This window comes from Hibiscus syriacus, unplaced genomic scaffold (genome assembly GCF_006381635.1).
Source record: "Hibiscus syriacus cultivar Baekdansim isolate YM2019G1 unplaced genomic scaffold, ASM638163v2 tig00112225_pilon, whole genome shotgun sequence".
Taxonomy (NCBI): domain Eukaryota; kingdom Viridiplantae; phylum Streptophyta; class Magnoliopsida; order Malvales; family Malvaceae; genus Hibiscus; species Hibiscus syriacus.
In genome coordinates this window covers 194,973-219,768 of record NW_024063273.1, presented here as the reverse complement: position 1 = coordinate 219,768, position 24,796 = coordinate 194,973, and the positions used below count along the sequence as shown (strand labels likewise).

The 24,796-nt window shown below is 35.1% G+C and overlaps 2 protein-coding genes across 2 annotated transcripts; one reads left to right on the top strand and one right to left on the bottom strand.

The window, feature by feature from the left end:
• Positions 1-4,942: 4,942 nt before the first annotated feature.
• On the top strand, positions 4,943-7,135 carry LOC120176033 (protein SRC2 homolog). The gene is made up of 7 exons (XM_039182549.1): positions 4,943-5,095; positions 5,203-5,307; positions 5,433-5,559; positions 5,664-5,735; positions 6,395-6,440; positions 6,530-6,872; positions 6,961-7,135. Exons 1-7 carry the CDS (start codon positions 5,053-5,055, stop codon positions 6,996-6,998), a joined length of 774 nt encoding a protein of 257 aa, XP_039038480.1. The 5' UTR covers positions 4,943-5,052; the 3' UTR covers positions 6,999-7,135.
• A 1,062-nt stretch (positions 7,136-8,197) lies between these two features.
• Positions 8,198-16,550, bottom strand: LOC120176006 (cyclase-like protein 2). The gene is made up of 7 exons (XM_039182524.1): positions 16,450-16,550; positions 16,291-16,382; positions 15,709-15,891; positions 9,911-9,955; positions 9,745-9,817; positions 8,807-8,904; positions 8,198-8,436 (listed from the first exon to the last, which is right to left on the bottom strand). Exons 1-7 carry the CDS (start codon positions 16,548-16,550, stop codon positions 8,336-8,338), a joined length of 693 nt encoding a protein of 230 aa, XP_039038455.1. The 3' UTR covers positions 8,198-8,335.
• Between the last annotated feature and the right edge of the window lie 8,246 nt (positions 16,551-24,796).

The window sequence follows — 24,796 nt, the reverse complement described above, 5'->3', positions numbered from 1 at the left end:
TGGATGGTTGTGATAACCTGAAAGTATTGAGAATTTTCTATCACCATTAAAGTTGTCAAAATTCCTTCTAAATTGTTGTTAAACCTTCAACTTTAAAATGGGAAGTTTGATTCAGTAACATGTTAAAAATGGTAAATTTATAATTTGACTCAAAAACTCGAGACAAAATATCATTCGACTCCAGAACTCTCTCGAGTCTTGACCTCTCTTTTTATCTAATTATATTTCATACGGAGTCCTGTTACCCTTCGAAACACAACAATAATGAACTGTATTCTGAATCGATCCCATCGTAGCTCAAACCTTCTTCGAACTCGAATAAGGTTTTGGGACAAAGCTCCCAAGAAAAGCAACCTTCAAATTTCTAACTCGAATAAAGCTTTCGATTTCAAATCTGAAGTTGTCAATAATCTAGGCAATGAAGATGAGGCAAAACAAAGAGACGAATTAAGTCATCGAGGATGGAAATTAACACCTGGAAGAACACAATTAAGTCCTCAGCAACAATGTCGAAAGCCTCGAGAAAATACCAACATAGATCTTCTGCCAAGTACTGAAAGTCAACAATGAAGTTCCTCATGCCTGTAACTTTCTGAATACAATCAGTCAATCACATATAATCAATCATAATATCATTCAAAATCCAATAGAGTTCAGGGATTAAAAGATAAATTAAAGTCAAATTTCAAAATCTGTACTCTTGCAAACCCCGACAGACTCTTAAAACTCAATTATTTAAACAAATAATTAAAAAAACACAGTGAATCGGTGTCATACAAAGGTAAAAAAACCCCAGAAATAATCAATCAAAATCAAAAGATCAACTTAATTTCAAACATCATAGAACAATCAAACTGAAAAAATGTTTTGATCTTTTCAGTCATTTTTTTTGTTTCTAAGCAACAGTCAAGTAAAACAATTGAAAGGGTATTTCTTTCAGTAACCAGAGTCATAATTTGGTTACCTGTGAACAAGATCTTCAGGAAAATCTGGGAAAATATTGAATCTTTGACATGAATAAATAGAGAAGGGAAAACCAGATAGGCCTCGAGGGAGTCGAAACATGATGAAAGAGAGACTTTATTGCTTTAAACACACAAAAATATGGGGAAGTATTTTAAACTTGTATGAGTGTCGTAATGGATTATGATTTGATGATTTCTTTTCACTTTTCTCGACTGCTTCAGACGATGTCGTGTTTCTCTGTAGAACTCAAAAAGAGTACAAAAATATAGAGAGAGATAAAGATCCGACGTCGTTGAGTCATGTATAAGGAGTAATATGGTTATCTGCCCCGAAATATTTATTTTACAAAATTTTCATTCGAATTCACAATTATTTTTGGATATTTCAATAAAAATATTTTAATTATATTGATATTATTTGACTCTAACGAGTATAGATAGTAAACATAAATTGTTAGTCTAATAGGACTCTTAATACTACTCTGAAAGTAGTCTATTTGAATCACTTTATTATTAAAAGAGACTTTATAAGTTAAAAAAGGTGATTATTTTTATAAAACATATCAATACTAGTTTGATTGAACATCGATCCCAACATATTGTAAAAGAAATTTTAGATTCTTAGAAACAGTAACGAAGGATGCCATCACAGCTCTGTTTACTTTCTGGAAAAATTCACCAAATTACCGACAATGACTAATCAGTTTTGTTGAGATTCCCATTGTGAACCAAGTACGACGCCTGTATGCCAACTGCATGTCGTATACATGATTCGAAACATAATATATTATTTGTCATAGATTCATATGGGAATGAATTTCCTAACATGCAAGCGAAGGATTACAATGTCCAAGACAAAGAGGAGTCTAGGCACAACTGTATGAGGGCGGACGATTGTGACTATAGAGAAAGGACTAGATATCCGCCAACTATTGTCATTGCGATCACAAAAAATCTGCAAAATAAATTCAATATGTCCGTATATCTCGTTATAATCTATACTTTCTTCACCTGTATATATGATCAAAATGTATGTATGTTAATAGTAATCAACTACATAAATGTGGGAAGATCATCATAACTGACTTCAAACCGGAAGAAAAATGAAGAAAGGAGGAGTTTTATCACTAGTTCCTATGATATCAGCAGCTAAAGCTACAATAATGGCTCTTAATTTAAAAGAAAGTCGGCAATCCTTTCTTGAATCCACTCTTTTGCTCTCTGGCAGTCGCAATGATAATAAAACTGGTAGAATATTAATGTTGGTTATGTATTGGTATCATTCTTCTGTTTAACAATCTAGACCAGGCAACAAGTAAGAATATAAATTCCCATGCGCAATACTCTACCATGGGAATTACTTGAACTACTTACACATCCAAAATTCATTCAACATATAAACTGGCAACCTCAATGTTATCTTAGGCCAAACATTTCACTTTCTTTTTTGGTCTTTGCTCCATCAAATAAAAACTGTCTATCTTTTCTCCAAAATCATGGACTTGTCGGTTATTTCCTCCGTCCTCCAGACAATCGGGGGGCTTCTAACCAAGGAAGTTACATGGTTGTGGGGCGTGAAGGACCAAGTCGAGGATTTGCAGAGGGAGCTGATATGGATGCAAAGCTTCCTGAAAAAGGCATATGCGATGAAACTCGATGATGAAGTTGTGCGCACGCATGTCGCTGAAATCATAGAGTTGGCCTACAAAAAAGTTTAGGTTAGGGCCGACTCTTCTAGTACAGGGTCGATGTGTACTTAAGACCTAATTAGGATTTACATAGGAATTTACAGATTATCCACAAAAAATGACGGTAGTAGGAAATAGGAATATATGCGTAACTTGCAACGTACAGAATAGGTTGAACTTATTTTTAAACTAAATTCTTTAGCATTCTAACACAATGTTATAGTGGTATTTATTTTATTTGTAATCCGAATAAATTAACATATATCGTACAAATAATAATATTCTTATTCAAATAATTAGATGGAATATATCATTATTTGTCTTTGGCATCACTAGAAAATATATTACATTGTTTTATTATTATTACTAATCTTTGTGTTTTCGGTTGAAAATTAATTTCTAGCATATGATTCTTTGGTAGGAGTATCTATTCTACAAATGAATGGATATGGATAGCGATACTACATATCTATGCAAGCATTAATGTCGGTTATAATGTGATTATTCTACGATATCAATCATGTTTTAAGATAATCGATAAATTAAATGTGAATATTATCTGAATATATCCCCAATTAATTTGAATATACTCTATAACAAATAATTTTACAATTTTTTTTAAAGAGTCTGGAAAATTTTAACAAAAATTATTTATATATCATTTACAAGTGTGATTATAATTATAAATATACAGTAATTAAAAGAAGATAAAAGGGTATTGTTGCTCCTGTAATAAATCTAATTTATTATTTTTGCCCTTAATTTGACCCTCGAGTCTATGATGTTCATCCTAGCCCTTGAAATCAATTTCAATTAATAGAAAAATTAGTCTTATGCATTTTTCAATACCAACAATTTTCAGATTAGACAAACATTATTGACTTGGCTTGATGATAATGTGATATTTATTAAAAAAAAAATAATAAAATATTTACTAAATATAACGGTTAAAAAATCCCTAAAAATATGACCTAATCCCTTATTCTTACCGAAATAAATTAATAAAATTTTGAGAATTTATTAAAATCAGCACATTTAAAAAATATTTTAACATAATCCCTTAATCCACAGATGCAAAAATCTCACATTACTGTTCTGTTAGTAAAAAAACCAACGGACTTTGAGGGTTATAATGAACCTATAGACAACTTTAAGGATTAAATTGATAAAAAAAATCGATAGAAACAAAAATGATAAGTTAAATTTACTTCAAGAACCGACCTTAAAAGAATGGATCCATATATAAAGTTTTTTGTTTTTTGTTAACACAAGTTCCATCAAACAATATAACAAGAAAGACAAAGAGATCAACAAAACTAGAAAAAGGATAAATTTTCTGTTCTTTTTTATTTTACATTATAATCATAATAGAGTAGTCTAAAAGATTGTAATTGTCTGGAAAAGAAAATTATGAAAAATAAGGAAACTTTTTTTAAGGTGAAAGGGAGAGGGAGACTGGTGAAAGAGAAGAAATAAAAGCAAGTGGACGAGTTGTTCAGCAAGTTGAGAACAACACAACAAGGTCCGTACCCATTCAAGAAAACATTCGAGTTGTTCATCAATGACGTTTTCCACTTCGGGTCGTTCTTTGACCACGTTTTAAAGTAATGGAACTAGAGTTTAGAATTCCCCAACAAAGAGTTGTCTTTGAAATAAGAAGACATTAAAGAAACCCTAAACAGGTGAAGAAACTAACATCGTTCATGGGGAACCATTTGTTAATGATAAGGAGGTTGAAGATGTTATATGGCAGTGTAACTTAGAAAAGTTGAAGAACATGGAAGTGAACAAAAATGGCGTGGATCCTTGGGTGGGGATGTAAAACAGTGCGTAGGAGATAACGTTTGGAGGAAGAGGAGGATGAGGGGGAGGAGAAGAATAAGAAGAAGTCAACGTTTGAACAAAGACAGGTAGGTTTTTTTTCAAATTTTTTTTTATCATTTTCGTTGTTTAAAAAAAGGATGACACATGTCACTATCTAATTGATGCGAATTAATAATATAAAAATATAAATAATAATTTTTAAAAAATAATGTGATAGTGTCAAACGTTAAAATTATTTTATTGCCCTAAATAAAAAACGAAACCAGAAAGCAACAGTAACCCCAAATTTCAACCAAATTCCCCCGCTGTTGCAGAGAAATTTTTTTTTAAACAAACGACCCACCATTAAAGCTCTCAATAAAAGAGCTTAATTCTACGCGGTGGATCTGATTATAGGTTCTGAGATTCACTCCTTTTCCCCTTTTGATTATATATATATAAAGGCTCTCCTTTTATTTTTTTAAAAGTCGGTCAAAGTACAAACTCATCTCGAAAACATTTATCTTCTCCCTACTTTGCTTCTTCGTTTTTTTCTTTCGTGTAATTGTTAGTGTTATTGATACTAGTATCGATCCATGTCGGTTTCGGGTATCCATGGACATATTCTTGAGGTTACCGGTACGGAAAGTTTCATAAAACTGGACTTGTTTTTGCTTTATATTGGGTAATTCGTGATTTTTATTTTTATTTTAATGTTGGGTTTCTTTTGTTTTTATCGATCGAAGTCATTGGATGCAACAAATTGAAGGATACTGAGTGGATTTCAAGGCAGGATCCTTATGTCTGTGTTGAATATGGGAGCACCAAGTGCCGTACAAGAACTTGCACCGGTAATCACTAATTATCTCTCTCGGCATGTAACTATTTCCCCCCTTTAGGGTTCTTGATCTGTGATTTGGGATCGAATTCAAATTTTAACATCTTTGTTTTGATTTATGATTTGGGTTTCTTTTAGACGGTGGCAAAGCGCCTGTATTCCAAGAGAGGTTCACTTTCACTTTGATTGAAGGGCTCAGAGAGATCAATGTTGTGGTTTGGAACAGCAATACTTTGACTTTTGATGATTTTATTGGCAGTGAAAAGTAAGAAACTAGGGATTATAAGGTTTTGAAATGTTTACTTTTTTGCTTTTTTGAGAAGATATGTTCTTATTGGGTTTTGATTCTAATGTTTGGCCTTTTTATAGGGTTCAATTGAACAAGGTTCTTTCCCAGGGCTTTGATGATGCTCCTTGGCCACTCCAGACAAAAACCGGCAGGTAACGAATGGTTTCTTTTATAACATGTATCGTAATAAGACTGTGTTTCCATGAATAATCTGATGGAACTCGAAATTGATGTTTCTGCTATCTTAAAAGTTCGATCTTTCAATCTATATTTCCTCGATCTCGTAAATTTGATCATATGGCAATCACTTTGAATGGTTAGGAATATCGGTATGAAACTCCATTTCTAGTTTGTCTGGAGCTTACCTAGATCTTACAATTGCAAATAATGTGGGGAAGAGATTCGGTTCTTGTAGCCATGTACGCATTTTTGGTTTGTAGTTGTTTGTAAGATGGCATAGTTTAGGCTTTTGACAAATTAATCGGTTCGTTATAACTTCAAGCTATGCTCTGCTCGACTTTTTGAGGTTTAATTGATTTTTGTTGATAGCAGTTGTGTTTCTTGAAACCTTATGTCAGTCAGTAAGAAAGTCGGTGTGAAGTTCAGTTATCGGCTTAAACCAGTTTGTTTGACATGGAAACATGAAGCTAAGTTTAGAAAGTTACCAAATAAATCAAATTTCGTTTTGACTTTTAACTTGCCAAGCAAGTTCGTGTCATATTCTCTGCTTCCGGATTGCAAGAACTATTTTCTGTTTTCTATGTTGCAATCTTTCATCATCTATGGTCTCTTACTCTTTTCATGTTTGCAGATATGCTGGAGAAGTGCGGCTCATAATGCATTATGCAAATGCCAAGGTAAGCCTGATCTATTGTGCTTCAATTCGTGATCTTCTTTAACATTATTTGAGCAAGTGGGAACTAAATGGTTATTTGAATTGTTGCAGCACCAAGCCTCAGCATATGCTCCAACAGCACCACCATATGCAGCTCCTCCTCCTCCGCAAGTTCCTCAATATTCCGTACCTCCGCCAACTTATTCAGCTTCTTACCCACCACCAGCTACAACATATCCGACTTCATCAGCATATCCATCATATCCTTCATTCGCATATCCTCCTCCACCTTCTGCATACCCTCCTCCGCCTTCTGCATACCCTCCACCACCGGCGCCTTCATCATATCCCCAATCTACATACCCACCGCCTTCATCATATCCCCCGTCTGCATATCCACCGCCGTCATCGTATCCCCCATCTACATACCCGCCCCCTTCATCATATCCTCCAGGTAACTTCATACATTTTATATATTTCAATGTTACTATTCACATATCAAATATAGTGATGCAGTTTGGTTCTGTTATGCTTTCAAACAGGTCCTTTTCCAGGTCTTTATCCCCTACCACCGTACTAAAACTATCGGCATGGAGACAGTTGAAGTTCCTAATGTTTGAAACTCCTCGGATTATTGTTTGAATCTCTTCGGAAACAAAAAATTGGAACATGATAGCCATTGTATAGCTCGAACTGTTTATAAATTTCAGTTTGCGGAATGTTTTTGGGTATTTTTTAATGGTTCAATTCTTTATCCCCCACCATCGTACCTATCTAATGGTCGAGTTCGAAGGATCAAACAGTATTTTGGACCATAGATATGTGTTGATAACAAGTACTTCTAAGAAAAATTAAAAGTCCGACTAATATAATTGATGACAAAATCTCTAGAATAACAGTCGAAGACGAAACTAGAATAACGACACTCGACTACGAGATAATTAGAATTATAACAGAAGAACACGAGATCTCTAGAATAACAACAGTGAACAAATTATGTTACTTGAATGATCATTTGATGAGGATGCAACTAGAATTATAACAGTCGAACACGAGATCTCTAGAATAATAACAGTGAACAAATTATGTTACTTGAATGATCATTTGATGAGGATGCAACTAGAATTATAACAGTCGAACACGAGATCTCTAGAATAACAACAGTGAACAAATTATGTCACTTGTATGATCATTGTAGAGTCATGTCATGATCGATTTGAACCTTAAACATATATATATTTTTTTTGATAAGAATGACAGGCCTCCTTAAAAACCTCCTTCTTGATCAAAGGAGGAAAAGAGTGCCTTAAACATATATATGAATGCACTTTAATAATTTCGTAGGGTGCATTCATATATGTACTATGTTTCTGGTTCGAAAACGTATCCAAGGGTTGCAAAACTTCCCATATTCAATAACCATGTAATATGCAAAAATACTTAAAAGTGAAGAGTCCGACTTTGAAAACTTATCTGAAGAGTCCGACTTTGAAAACCTATCCCAACTCCTTAAGACACAAAGGATAAACTTAAGATTTAGTCCCTATATTTTAATTTGGCATGATTTACATCCTCTACTTTTATAAGGTGATCATTAGTTGGTACAAATAGTTAATACCATTAACTATACTAATAAAAATGCTTACGTAGATTTGCTAAGAGAAACACCTCTTCCAATTCATTACGTGGACATTAATCCTATTTTATTTTCCTTGTGTGTGTGATGGAAGGTGTATTTCTAAAAAAAAAGTTCACATCGGCATTTTAATTGAAAATCAAACTATTTTGACCAGCTAATGATGTTATAAACGTATAGGGATTAAATTGTCAAATTAAAGCATAGAAAGATTAAATCTCAAGGTTGATCATAGTAGAGGGCCCAAAACTATAATTTGACCACATATAGAAGTTATAAAGTTATTTGATGTTCAAGAGCAAGTTCCTTACCCTCCCTTCAAAGAACTCAAGATGAGCTGGAACCAAATGATCATAGCTTGCAGCAGATAAGAAATCGATTCCTGCATTTCCACAGCAATTGAATTCGTCGCTATCATTACTTATTTCGCAAGGAAGCATACATAGAACCACCAAGCACAAATCAGAAATCGAGTAATTGAGAGCTCGAGACATTGCTTGTTTGGCTCGTCCACTATGACTACTTATTTCGCAACCAAACAAACAAAGTCCAGGGTGAAATCTAGCAATGAAGTTAAAAATGTAGCTCAGATCTCTTTTACCCTAAGCCCTCCATCTTAGTTTCCAACCGTAACTCAGCAAGACAAAGACGTGAAACTTCATGGATACTTCAAATAAATGAAAATTAAAAAAAGAATCAATATATATACGTATCCGGCACTCATGCCGAAATTTGAGTGACGTGTCTCTTACCTACAAGTTTGATGTCAGTGTTCTTTACCAACCATCTTGCCCCGTCTGTTGTAAATCCAACATAGCTTGAATCAAATTCCCTTTTAAACATAAGCTGCCTGAAATTGAAATTTTATGTTTAAATCTCACATAAATTTTTCATGATTGATGATGGATTTCTTTAGTTATTTACTAGTTTGTTCACAAGTTCGTTCGAGTTAATAACTTGCGCTATTTGGACTTCTCATTTTTCTTAAATTACTTGAGACTCCACCGATGTCCAACAAAAATGCAAATATAGGTAATGAAGTATGATCTTCGAAATATGTGAAGGAACATAGAAATAAATTGAGTGTACTCGTACTCGATACATACTCGTAATGATACCTGACGTTAAATCAGGGTAACTTCTAAATTACTCGATACTCAACATCAAATATAGGAAACATAGCATGTAACTTCCTAAATTACTCATGTTCTCATCTGAGTCCAACTCATTCAAATATAAGTAGGATCCTCCAAAGATATGAAGAAAAACATAGAAATAAATCTAGTTTACCTTATTACATGCATGATATTCATATTGATATTCAACATCCAAATCCGAGTAACACAGCATATAACTTCCTAAATCACTCGTGCTGTCAATCTATGTCCAACACATTCAAATATAAGTATGATCCTCCAAAGATACAAAGAAATTACTGTGTGTAACTTACTAGATACTCGCATCGATATACACCATCAAACCCAGGTAACATTAACATAGCAATGTAATTTCCTAAATCACTCTATGTCCAACACATTCAGATACGGATAATATCCTCCAAAGATGTGAAGAAACATAGAAATAAATTGAATGTAATCATACTCAACACGTACTAGTATCTATACTCACCATCAACTCTGAGCAACACAGAATGTAATTAAGTGTTTCAGTTTTGAATTAATCACGATACCTGTCAGTATTCAGTGTCCTAAAAAGAACACGGCACACCCCTTTAGGAATATTCAACGACTTCATCACTTGGGCTGCAACAAATTAAGAACAAAACAGAAGATTATTAGTTACTATCAGATCATACACAAAGCCTAATAATTGAACTTGGTGTTGGAGATCAATACCGGTTATATTACTATTCCTTGGCACATCGACTAACAGAGCTGGCCCTGCGGAATCAAACATTTTACAGGAGCTGAGAATGTTGGGGAAAACGGGTTATTTCCCACACGAACGTAGTTTTAAAATTGACCTAAAATGTCAAGATTAAAACCACCAAATGTTGCACAACGGATAAACCTGTCAAACTATTGAATATTGAAACACAATGGAAAAGAACCGAATAAAAAACAATAAAGGAGAGAACATACCAAATTTACGAGGTTCGACAAGAATATCGTCTACTCCTCGGGCACCACACCGGATGATAACTTCACTATATCGCCAATATTACAACAAATGAAATTCTTTAGAATTCCCAAAGTGGGAGAATGAAGAATACAAGAGGAAGAGAGAACTTGTTTTTGGGATAATTTCTAATAGAAATACTTAGGCCTATTTATAGTTGAGTTTCAAGAACAATATGTTCAAAGTTTGGCCACCTACCAAAGAATTTTCCAATGTGTACAAGTTAGCCACCAAATATGAAATTCACATGTTCAAAGTTTGGTCACCAACCAAGATGAAATTTCCAATAAATTGGCCACCAACCAAGATGAAATTTCCAACTTGTCAACTTAATTTCTAAACAAATCTAACAAATCTCCACCTTGACTTGAAATTACCAAGCCTACTCAACTTCTTCAACTCCCCAAATTTGTAGTGCCTCTAATTGCGCTCACAAGCGCCACACACCCGAAGGTGTTCATACTTTCAGGATGTTAATCAAGTTCAAACAATGATTGAACTTGATTACTGTTACCACCTTGGTCATCATATCTGCAGGATTTTCTGATGTCGTAATTTTCTGAAGTAGAATCTTTCCTTCTTCAAAGATCTCCCGCACAAAGTGATACCTCACGTCGATATACTTAGTCCTTGAATGGTAGACTTGATTTTTCGCTAAGTGAATAGCGCTCTGATTGTCACAATAGAGACTAATGTGACTTTGAATAACTCCCAAGTCTTCCATCAACCCGTTAAGCCAAATTGCTTCCTTTACAGCCTCTGAAACTGCCATGTATTCTGCCTCTGTAGTAGACAAGGCCACCGTAGATTGCAATGTAGACTTCCAACTTACTGGGACTTTAGCAAGAGTAAACAAATACCAGTAGTTGATCGACGCTTATCCAAATCACCAACATAATCAGAATCAACATATCCAACCATACACTGACCAAGTACTTCATCCTGTTCAAAAACTAAACTAGCATCCACGGTTTGTTAGAGATACCGTAGAATCCATTTCACAGCTTGCCAATGTCCTTCTCCAGGATCATGCATGTACCTGCTCACAACTCCAACTGCTTGTGAAATGTCAAGACGCGTACACACCATTGCATACATCAAGCTCCCAACTGCATTAGCATATGGAACTTTTGCCATATACACTCGTTCTTCATTAGTTTTAGGAGATAATTGAGAACTAAGTTTCAAATGAGAAGCCAATGGGATACTTACATGTTTGGTATTTTCATTCATGCCAAAACATTGTAATACCTTTCTCAGATACTGCTTCTGTGTTAAACAAAGCTTCCCTCTCTGTCTATCTCTGCTTATCTCCATACCAAGAATCTTCTTGGCCTCACCTAGATCTTTCATCTCAAACTCTTGATTCAACTGAGCCTTTAATTTGTCTATCTCCTTTTGACTCTTCGAAGCGATCAACATATCGTCAACGAACAAGAGAAGATAAATGAAAGATCCATCTTTGAGCTTTTGCAAATACACACAATGATCATATTTGCTTCTAGTATACTTTTGCCTCCTCATAAAGCTATCAAATCGCTTGTACCACTGCCTCGGAGATTGCTTCAATCCATATAACGATTTGTTCAGCTTACAAACCCATTTCTCACAACCACCATCTTTGTATCCTTCTGGCTGTGTCATATAGATCTCCTCTTCTAAATCACCGTGCAAGAAAGCCGTCTTTACATCAAGTTAAGCTAGTTCCAAATTCAACTGTGCTACCAAGGCCAACAATATTCTAATGGAGGAATGCTTCACAACAGGGGGAAATACTTCATTGTAGTCGATTCCCTCCTTTTGAGCGTAGCCTTTAGCTACCAACCGTGCCTTGTAGCGAACATCTTTCTTGTTATGAGATCCATCTTTCTTGTTATGAGATACATCTTTCTTTACAAATACCCACTTGCATCCAATGGCTCTTTTACCTTTCGGTAATTGTGCCAGTTTTCAAGTGTCGTTCTTTTGGAGAGATTGCATTTCTTCATCCATGACACTTTTCCACTTATAACTTTCCAAACTTTGTATTGCTTCTTGGTAATCATCATCAACAACTGGAAGAGCATAGGCCACCATATCAACAAATCGAGCAGGTCTACGAATTTCTCTCATTGGCCTTGTAACTGTAAGTGTTTCTGGTGTCTCCAATGGTTCTTGGGTTTGAACTTCTTCATCTTCTGATTCTTCTATTGGAGTTGAAGAATCAGCTACATCAACTTCTGGGATCATCATCTGCTGAAACTCCACCTGTTTTGGAGTATGCTCCACCTCCACCTGCTGCGGAGTACTACTTGTCTGGACAGCTTCACTTGTTACATTCTTTACTAGGGCAGATTCATCAAAGGTAACATCTTTGCTACAAATTACCTTCTTGGTGTCTAAATACCAAAGGCGGAATCCCTTCACTCCATGGGTGATTCCCATAAAGAGAGCCTTCTTTGCTCTCGGATCAAGCTTGGATTCCTTCACATGATAATAAGCAGTGGATCCAAATACATGTAAAGAATCATAATCAGTAGCAGGTTTTCCAGACCATACCTCCAATGGTGTTTTTCCTCCTATTGCTGATGACGGCAGACGATTGATGAGATGGCCAGCATATGTCACAGCCTCAGCCCAAAATGCCTTGCCTAACCCAGCATTAGACAATATACAACGAACTTTCTCCAATAGTGTTCGATTCATACGCTCTGCCACCCCATTCTGTTGTGGTGTATGTCTAACAGTGAAGCGTCGAACAATACCATACTCATGGCAAACGTCAAAGAATGGGTCACTTTTATATTCCCCTCCATTGTCTGTCCTAAGACGTTTGATCTTTCTACCAGTCTGGTTCTCGATCATATTTTTCCATTTCAGGAAAATTTAAAGCACTTCATCTTTAGACTTCATCGGATACACCCAAACTCTTCTGGAAAAGTCATCTACAAAAGTTACAAAATAATGGTTTCCTCCCAAAGACGATGTCTTTGAAGGACCCCATACATCTGAGTGAATATAATCTACAATACCTTTTGTATTATGTATAGTGGTGCCAAACTTCACTCTCTTCTGCTTTCCCAGAACACAATGCTCGCAAAAGTTCAATTTGCAAGCCTTTGCACCTTTCAACAATCTTTTCTTTGTCAGAATTTGCAAGGATTTCTCTTCAGCATGTCTCAACCGCATATGCCACAACTGGGTTGCGTCCAAATCATCACCTCCGGAAGCTGCTGCAACTGCTCCAATAATTGTACTACCTTAGTAGTAATACAAATTATTTTTCCTGATGCCCTTCATCATCACAAGTGCGCCATATGTGACTTTTAAAACTCCATCTCTCATAGTGACTACTGAGCCTTTGGATTCTAAGGCTCCCAACGAGATGATATTTTTCTTCAAACTGGACATGTATCGGACATCCGTCAGAATTCTGGTTGATCCATATTGATTCTTCAATCAAATTGAACCTATCCCAACAGTTTTACAGGCATTGTCATTGCCCATATAAACAACTCCTGCATTTAGTTCCACTAAATCGAAGAACCACTCCCGATTAGGGGACATATGATAGGTGCAACCCGAATCTAATATCCACTCATCAGAATGGAATGTTGTTGATGAAGCAACCAATGATATGTCAGAGTCATGTGCATCATGCTCTGCAACACATGCATCTAGAGCAGCTTTTCCTTTCTTCTTAAGCTTCGGACAATCTTTCTTCCAATGGCCTTTCCCATGACAAAAGACACATTCATCTTTTCCCAGTCTGGACTTCGACTTTGATCTCCCTCTCCACTTTGGCTTTTGACTTTTCGAGCGACCTCTTGCCACCATGGCCTCTGCTGCTTCGTACTTGCTCTCCTTCTTGGTTTTCTTCCTGAGTTCATAACTATACAAAGCAACAGTTACATCTTTAAGGGTAACAATATCCTTACCATGAAGTAACGTTGTCTCAAGGTGTTCAAATTCATCTGGAAGAGATTACAACAACATCAAAGCCAAATCTTCATCTTTGAAGGTTTCATCCATGCCCAATAAGTCTTCCACTAGCTCATTGAACGCAGTGATGTGTTCATTCATACTGGTGCCTGGTTGATAATCAAATCTGAACAATCTTTTCTTCATGTGGAGACGATTCTGAGAGCTTTTTTTCAGGAATTTTTCCTCCAAAGCTTTCCACATCTTACTTGCAGAAGTCTCGTTCTTGCAGCCATACTTCTACTCCCTGGAAAGACAAGATCGAATCGTGCTGCACGCCAAACGATTGATTGTTCCCCATTCTTTCTCCTCCATATATTCGGACTTTTCTTCCTCAATGGCGATGTCTAGACCTTGTTGGAATAAAGCGTCTAACACCTCGCCTTGTCACATGCCAAAATGACCGGATCCATCGAACAACTCATCCGAGAAATTTGCATTTGACATCACCCTCCTCACCGGTCCATATGAAGAGCTTGATGCCTCAACTGATCCGTATTTTAGCATTTTAATTCTAACGAACAATATTCAATATCACGAACTGTATCTTTTCAGCGACGGAACCACCAGGATAACCTCAACTGAACCTCTGATACCAATTGTTGGGGAAAACGGGTTATTTCCCACACGAACGTAGTTTTAAAATTGACCTAAAATGTCAAGATTAAAACCATCAAAAGTTGCACAGCGGATAAACCTATCAAACTATTGAATATTGAAACACAATGAAAAAGAACCGAATAAAAAACAATAAAGGAGAGAACACACCAAATTTACGAGGTTCGACAAGAATATCGTCTACTCCTCGGGCACCACACCGGATGATAACTTCACTATATCGCCAATATTACAACAAATGGAATTCTTTAAAATTCTCAAAGTGAGAGAATGAAGAATACAAGAGGAAGAGAGAACTTGTTTTTGGGATAATTTCTAATGGAAATACTTAGGTCTATTTATAGTTGAGTTTCAAGAACAATATGTTCAATGTTTGGCCACCTACCAAAGAATTTTCCAATGTGTACAAGTTAGCCACCAAATATGAAATTCACATGTTCAAAATTTGGCCACCAACCAAGATGAAATTTCCAATAAGTTGGCCACCAACCAAGATGAAATTTCCAACTTGTCAACTTAATTTCTAGACAAATCTAACAGAGAACTTAGTCCCCTACTTTAATTTGTCAGAATTCGATTCTTATAAAACCGAGAAGCTAATCCATTCAGATAAAATTGTTAAACGTTGTCATTAAATAGTTGATATTAAAAACCAGCAGCTCAACTATTTATATGCAAGGAATTAGTAGAAGTTAACAGCTCAATTTCATATATCTGCAGATAACTAAACTAGTTTCTGAGTTTTGCTATGTACGAAGATCATGTGGGTGTTAAAATAAGAGATGAAAGTGACAATTAAACAGTGATAAAAAGTATAAGACTAGAAATGATCAAATTATAGAAGCACTAAATCGCTAAAAACTTTTAGTACGAGGATCTTCTATACAATTTGACCTCAGAAAAGAAGCTCAACAATGGCAATGGCTGTTTAGTTTACCGTTAAGGACTTCAAGGTCAAGGGTGTCGACATCTAACCCGGAATCGAAGTACCGGTCAATCATATGACCCGGCGCGTCGACGTGGGTGCCAGTGTGAACCGACACAAATTTTATCAGGGAATTATTGGCCCGGGAGCCATTCTTCATGCTGGCCGGAAGCCAAAGGACTGATAGTTTAGATACTAAACGCGTTAAGTTTTTATTGAAGGGGTTCTCAAATGAAATGAAAACTAAATATTAGGTATGATTTTGAAAAATTGAAAACTTAGGTACTAAAACAGATCAAAACTGATAGTTTAGGTGCTAAATGCATAGTTTTCCCAATTTTTCATGTATGTCATTCTGGAATTAGAAGGTAGAGATTAAATCAACCGAGTGATCCGATCCGTGAAAGATACGATTGTTGTCTTAGAAGTGTAAAATCCAATCTTCATTGTGTTTTGTTGTCTTCAAGGGCTGCAATCTAAATGTTGTTTAAACTCCAGTCCAGCTAGCATGGCAAACAAAATAAAGTCCGGCGAACCACATCGACTCAAAGACGACGACATAATGAAGCTACATTTATTTGACTAGACTAATACCTTGATACTCTAATCTAGTCCAAACTGAAGCTAAAAACTCAACATCGACTCCAAGAAGCAAAAGGAACAACATAATCGAGACAACATGAGCCCTGTTTTTTAAGAGTTCAGAAAGGGGAAGATTGCGCATTAAAGTTGGTAAGAAATGAATCCGCCAACATGAGCCCCAACGTAACCTCGACCTCGGTGGTCAAGTCAAGATTGTCGTCCTTCAAGCCCAACCCTTTGCCATCCACGCAGCTTACATTCGGCACTTCCATCCCCGGTTGTGCAGGTAAAATTTAATGGATCAAACCTGAATGATCGGAAGTGAGGGCAAGCCAAGATCCTCACGCACGTTATGAATCAACCTCTCCATGTTTCCCTTGTACGCTTTAGCATCTTGAAGCGACGACGTATCTCTGGTACCAAGAGCAAGGCCTTGAAAACCAAGAATTTTGTCACACTTTAGAGTGTTGGATGGGATTTTTAGTGAGACAAATAGCACTAGTATTGTCACACTTGATAGGAATGGTACCTACTTCAATTCCGTAATCAAAAAGTTGTTGTTTCATCCATTAAACTTGTGCACAACAACTACCAGCTTAAATGTATTCGGCTTTAGTGGTAGATAATGCAACACAATTTTGTTTCTTTGAAAACCAAGAAATCAACATATTTCCAAGGAATTGGCAAGTACCAGAGGTGCTTTTCCTATCTAATTTGCATCCTCCATAATCCGCATCAGAAAAGGCATGCAAGCTAAAGCTATAGTCTCTAGGATACCAAAGTCCTAAACTAGGAGTGTCCTTAAGGTATCTAAAGATTCTCTTAACAACTAGTAAATGTGATTCCTTAGGACATGATTGAAATCTAGCACATAAGCAAACACTAAACATAATGTCCGGTCTACTTGCAGTTAGATAAAGCAAAGAGCCAATCATTGACCTATATAATTTAACATCTACACATTTACCTCCTTCATCTAAGTCAAGCTTTGTTGAAGAGCTCATTGGAGTGTCATGAGGTTTACCATTTTCCAGTCCAAACTTATTGAGCATATCTTTGACGTACTTAGCTTGATTGATGAAGATGCCATCTTTTCTTTGCTTGATTTGGAGTCCCAAGAAAAATGAGAGCTCCCCCATCATGCTCATCTCAAACTCACTTTGCATTAGCTTAGAAAATTCTTGGCAAAGAACATCATTAGTAGAACCAAATATTATATCATCAACATAAATTTGAACTACTAATAAATCTTTACCTTTATGCTTTAAAAACAATGTAGTGTCAACCTTCCCTTTTGAAAAACCTTTTTCAATTAAAATGTTTGACAATCTTTCATACCAAGCTCTTGGAGCTTGTTTTAAACCATAAAGTGCTTTTGTCAATTTAAGAACATGATCCGGAAATTTTGAATCTTCAAAACCTGGAGGTTGTTCCACATACACTTCTTCTTTTATAAAACCATTTAAAAATGCACTTTTAACATCCATTTGATATAATTTAAATTCATGAAAACATGCAAATGCTAATAACATTCTAATTGCTTCCATCCTAGCTACGGGAGCGTATGTTTCATCATAGTCTATGCCCTCTTCTTGAGTATACCATTGAGAAACAAGTCTAGCCTTGTTTCTCACTATATTACCACTCTCATCAAGCTTATTCCTAAATACACATCTAGTACCTACAGTAGATTTATTACTAGGCCTTTCAACTAATGTCTATACTTTACTTCTCTCAAATTGATTTAATTCTTCTTGCATAGCCATAATCCAATGTTCATCTTTTAATGCTTCTTTAATATTCTTAGGCTCTATGCATGAAATAAATGCAACATAATTACAAATATTTCTAAGAGAAGATCAAGTTGTTACCCCTTTGGATGAATCACCTATAATCTCACCATCATTGACATAGTTATACTATCTTGGATAAGATACTTCCCTTTCTTCAATGGTTGGATTATTAAGAGAATCATGAGTTACCTCATCTTTTGTTTATTCCTTTGATGATGGTTCTTCAACGTCATGTCTAACTTCATTGGTATTTATAATACCTATATCATCATTCACACAAGAATCCTTCCTCGGAAGGGGATTATCATCGAAAACAACATGTATAGACTCTTCTACAACTAAATTTCTTTTATTAAATATTCGATAAGCTTTAGAATTTAAGGAATAACCCAGAAAAATTCCTTCATCACTTTTAGCATCAAATTTGCCAAGGTTTTCTTTGCCGTTGTTTAAAACAAAACATTTACATCCAAAAGGATGAAAATAGCTAATGTTAGGCTTTTTATTTTTGAAAAATTTCATATGGAGTTTTCTTTAAAATAGGCCTAATCATTACTCGATTTACAACATAACAAGCGGTATTTGTGGCTTCAGCCCAAAAATATTTTGGCAAATTATTTTCACAAAGCATTGTTCTAGCCATTTCTTCTAAAGTTCGATTTTTCCTCTCAACAACTCCATTTTGTTGAGGGGTTATAGGTGCTGAAAAATTATGGCTAATACCATTAGAATTACAAAACTCATTAAATCCAAGATTTTCAAATTCAGTGCCATGATCACTTCTAACACTAGTGATAGAGTAACCTTTTTCGTTTTGGATTAGTTTTGAAAATGTGATGAAATTTTCTAATGCTTCATCTTTAGTACTTAAGAATAGAACCCAAGTATATCTAGAATAGTCATCTACCAAGACAAATGCATATTGTTTCCCACCCAAGCTAGTAGTCCTAGTTGGCCCAAAAAGATCTATATGGATCAATTGTAATACTCTGCTAGTTGATACGTCATTAATGGATTTAAAAGAAACTCGCTTTTGTTTTCCTTTAGCACAAGCATCACAGATTTTATCATTATCAAATTTAAGCTTAGGCAACCCTCGAACTAAATCACCTTGAATTAGCCGTTGTAAAACACTCATACTAGCATGTCCTAGTCTCCTATGTCATAACCAAATATCATGTTCATCCTTAGCAACTAGGCACAAATTAGTCATATCAATAGAATCTAAATGCACCATGTATATGTTTCCTATTCTATGACCAACAAGCATAATCTGATTAGATGCAATGTCAATGACTTTACAACCATTAATATCAAACATGACATTGAATCCCTTATCACAAAATTGACTAATACTCAATATATTATGCTTTAATCCATTCACATATAAAACATTCTTAATTTGTATGGAAGAGGTATTACCAATAGTACCAATACCTTCAATGTGACATTTTAAATCATCACCAAAAGTTACTTCTCCTCCATTTTTGGCGTTAAACTCACTGAACCGATTTTTGTCTCTAGTCATGTGTCTTGAGCATCCACTATCAAGGTACCATGAGTTTGGATTTGTTTCCCGTGCCTTGTAGCAATGCTTCTTTTCCTACAAACATAGATTAATTTCTAATTTTTGGTACCCAAATTCTTTTGGGTCCATATTCATTAGTTTCCAAAATCCTAGTCCCCTTAGGTATCTATTTGTGTAGGATATCCTTATCTTTAGTAGTAATGAGCTCTTTAGGAATCCATATACTTCTAACGATTTTTCCATTAGAGATTCTTTGGGGACCTCTATGATTGTAGTTTTTAAAACTTTTTCTAACAAAGTTGGATTTTGAATTTTCTCCATTTTCAAAACGTTTTATTCCAATTTTATCAAAAGAAGTTTTAAGATTATCAATTTTCTTTTGATGATCATCATTGACTTTTGAAAGTAAATTTTGCAAATCCAAAATTTTCTTTTCAAACTCTTCTAGTTTGATTTGCAAATCTTTGATTTTACTTTCAAGATCGTTGTTGGTTTTGGATATGAGTTTATTTTCATTTTTCAATTTTGAAATATCATTTTTATATTTTAAAAACAATTTCTCATAATCTGAAGCCAACCCATTATATTCCTCTAATAACTCATCAAAATCAGATGAGTTAGAGGTTACCTTATAATCTTCCCCGAATGCCATCAAGCACAAGTTTGCTACTTCTTGTTCCTCTTCATCGGAACCTTCTTCATTGCTCCATGTAGCCACATGAGCCTTGTGCTTATTCTTTGATTGACCATTTCTCTTCAATTATGGGCAATCATATTTGACATGCCCCGGTTTTTTGCATTTATAGCAAATGATCGGGTCCTTCTCTTTTGGTTCATTTTTGAGGCCTTCATTTCGTTTGAATTTTCTTCCTTGGTAAGGTCTCATCATTTTTCTGAACCGTTTGGAAAACAATGTCATTTCCTCGTCATCGTCATCTTCATCCGAATCACTCTCATTTTTTGTGGATTTGAGAGCAACTCCAATGTTTTTCTTCTTTTCCTTCTCCTTTGGTGTCTCTTCAATCTTATCAAGGTCCACCTCATCTTCAAGCATCATTTCATGAGTGAGGATTGAACCAATTAGCTCTTCAAGAGTTAAGGACGTTAGATCCTTAGACTCGATGATTGTCGTTTTCTTTGATTGCCATGATTTTGGGAGGGAGTAGACTAACTTCCTCACAAGCTTTTCATTTGAAATGATCTCTCTATATGATTTGAGACCATTGATAATCGTTGAGAATCTATCCGTCATAGCTTTGATATCTTCATTTGGTTTCATCCTGAAATTTTCATAGCTATGCGTTAGAATACTAATTTTAGATTTCTTTACCTCATCAGTACCTTCATGAGTGACTTGAAGTTTGTCCTATATTTCTTTGGTGGTTGTACAAGATGAAACTCTTACGTATTCATCTGGTTCAAGAGCACAAAATATGATATGGATGGCTTTGGAGTTGAGCTGGAATATTTTTGTCTCTCCTTTACTACATAATCTTGGATGAGTGAGAGGCTTGAAGTATCATTCTTCTACGACATTCCATGCTCCCATGTCACTTGCTTGAATGAAGTACATCATCCTATTTTTCCAATAGGCATAATTAGCCCCATTTAAGAAAGGAGGCTTGTTGACGGGCATCGAATCGAGACCGGAGTCGAAGTTTGAAGTAGAGGCCATTGATGACTTTGATTATCGATGTAACTCTTTCCAAATCAACTCAAGAGGTGATTAAACCTTTAAATGAGTTAGGCTATGATGCCAATTGTTGAGTTAATCGATTGACGAATATGGCCAAGAGGGGGGAGAATTGGCAATTAAAATTTTGGTAGAAGCTTTTGTAGAAAATTAAAAGAAAATGCACATCGATTTATAGTGGTTCGACTTTCTCAACCAAAGTCTACGTCCACTACCTTAGCTATCCACACTAAGGATTTTCCACAAATTCACTAATTTGTATTTCTTTTGAGGATAAAGAGTAACCTTACAAACCCTCAAGAATTATACCCCAAATTCTTGAGAACACTCTCTCCCAAAGAGAACAATACAAATTTGCAAACTTACAAGGAAATCCTCACAAGGTAGATTGTTTGTACAATTATAGAATAAAGAAAAGAACACTCAAGAATGAATAAAATTGAGCACAATAAGTGTTCTTGAAAGCAAAATGAATATTGAATGAAAAATAGGCTTGAAATGCTCAAACTTGAGGTTTGATGCTTTCTCTTTGATTCTCTCTTGATTCTAGTTGCTTGATGTTTCTTATTTTTGATCAATGGCTTCTAAGCTTGCTTAAATACACCTTGAATCACTTCTGAATGTTGGGGATCATTAATGAAGATTTTGGAGCCGTTTAAGTGTGAAAATAATTAATATTTCTGCTTGGAGCGTGGGGGAATCGGTACCCCTGATGGGGAATCGGTTCCCTAAGACTAAAATTCAAATATTTCGACCGTTGAACAGGGGGGAATCAGTTCCCTCTGAGCATACTGGAATTCTCGGAGCCAAACCGTTCAGGGGGAATCATACCCCCTTGGGGGGGAATCGGTTCTCTCTGAGCAATCTGGAATTTTTGGCTTTGAAATGGTTTGAAATATTTTGTAAAATCGTTTTGAAATTATTTTAAGATTAAAACTTAATTTTACACTTGAGTAAGGATTAAAAATGACATTTGAAAGATTTGAAGTAATATTTTGATATTCAAATAATTATATTGAATATACTTAGAAAATCTTTTTGGAAAATCTTAAAATTCATTTAACTTAATTTGTTATATCGAAATATCAAAATGTTTTCAACAACTTTACATGTAATATATATGTTTATTATTATCTCTTTGTTAGCCCATGTAAATCTGTGAGAACTGTAGATATGCGAGTCTATTGAGGTTATGCACTATGCTATCACCACATCTCGTATGAGGTCCCACTAGGGGCTATGAGATTTGTCCCGAAGGACCTATGTACTTTATTTGTCCCGAAGGACCACTCCTTAAGAACCATATACATATTTCAATGGATCACATATGTGTCTCATAAGACCCTGTAAATGTTCCAAAGAATACATATATGTCCCGAAGGACCATATAAAACCCTCGACTCTTGGCATGCCAACTATACCTCTAGCTCTCTTTACACATAACATGGGAATTAGCAATCTATCATGTCACATATTCATATGTACACTTTCATTTCACGTCATATAAGCTCATAGATTCTTTCACAGATACATGTAGTCACATAGCTTCTTTTCATATTCTCATAACTTATATCTTATACTTTGTTTTCTCATGTTCACATATATCCTGTCATATGGCTCATATATATATACATCACATAGCACTTACTTCTCATATCATTACATTCAAAAGCATGTTAACACATATAATCATGCATACATACAATTTATGTCATGCATATACGTATAATCATATATTCATGCATTCAACATAGGAAATAGACTTGTCACAAGTCTTGTTTCCATTTAGCACCATAAACGAATTAATATGCACTCACTTGAGCCTCACTAAGTTCCATTCCACTTTTGTGATTTTTTCTTTCTTTCGATCGAATCTTAACTTGATGATCGTTCCGGAACTTGTTTGTGTTCGATATCTACATAATCACATATTGATACATATCAGTATCCAATTGATATACTATAATATATCATTTCTTAGACTAAAAGAAATGTCTATTTCAATTTCCCCTTGAAGTGCATCGATGCATTCTACAGTGCATCAATGCATTCTTTAACATGTGCATCGATGCACTACCCATGCATCGATACACAAATTACCTTCGATGTTTTCATTTTAAGGGGATGCATCGATGCACTCCTTATGCATCGATGCACCAATTGCATTCGATGTTTCTTCTTTAAAGAGTGCATCGATGCACATTGAATATGCATCGATACTCCTTGCCCAGAATTTGTATTTTAGCACGAAAATCATCAACTCTTCCATTAATTCTTCTATTTTAAGCCTCTAATATGTCATTAAACTCAACTACTATTACTTAAACCAAGTTATATCCATGTAAATCATCTTTAACCTCAAAATCCTATATTCCTTATGAAATTCAAGAATCATACTCAATTTCTAACATGTTCCAAATTCCATTCAATTGCTTCTAACTTCTTAATTAGACCCTTAACAAGTCAAATCCAGCTTTAGAACTTCAAAAATCTTTCTATAACAAAAGTCCATTTATACACCCTTCATATAATTTCCTTTTTAATTCTCTATTCTTGATGTTTAAAGCTTATATAAGCTTTCCTTAAGCTTATATATTACTCAAAGAATCAAAATCAACTTATAAATCCAATAATTAAACAGCTGAAATTAAACTCACTTTTGCTTAGCACGTTGGAGAAGAAGAAAGCAAGAAGAAGAAGAGTTTTCCAGATACTCCTCCCCCACGTGTTTATCTCTTCTTAAAGATATAAAAAAATATCTTTTATGAAAAATGACCACTTTGCCCTTAATTCCTTTAATAATTACTAACAACTTTATAGAAATATTCCCAAATAAATCATTGAACTATTTCATTCTTCTACTTTAGTCACCAAATTATGAAACTTTACAATCTGATCACTGACCCGGTATTGAGGATGTTACAGAACTGGTTTGGGCTCAACATAACGAAATGAGGCAGCTTTAGAGAGTAAATGTTCAACAAATTTAGGAGGTGAAAATAGTGGGGAGGATACTGTTTACATGCATTCTTAAGATGTTGGGAGTTATGAGGCTGATTCAGATGGAGATTTTGTATCTAAGAAGACTAATAAATTATTCTTTGATTCTTCAAATACTGAACCTAGATTTGAATTAAGCATGATTTTTAAGAATCACAAACAGTTAAAGGATGCTTTGTCTACTTATGCAATAGCTCATAGGTTTTATTTCAAGTATTTAACAAATAGAAAAGAAAAAATTAGTGTTGTGTGTAAGAGTAAATGGTGTCCATTTCTGATATATGCCTATTGGGATGATGGTTTTTTCATAGTTAAAACTCTATTAACAAAACACCAGTGTTCTGTGAGATTTAAAAATCAAACAATTAATTATAAGTGGATAGGAAAACATTTTCTTGGGAAGCCTAGGATTCTTCCTAATCTTAAACTGAGAGATATGATGAGGCTTGGTAGAGATGAGTTACATGTGGATTTGAACAAACAATGTTGTATGAGAACAAGGAG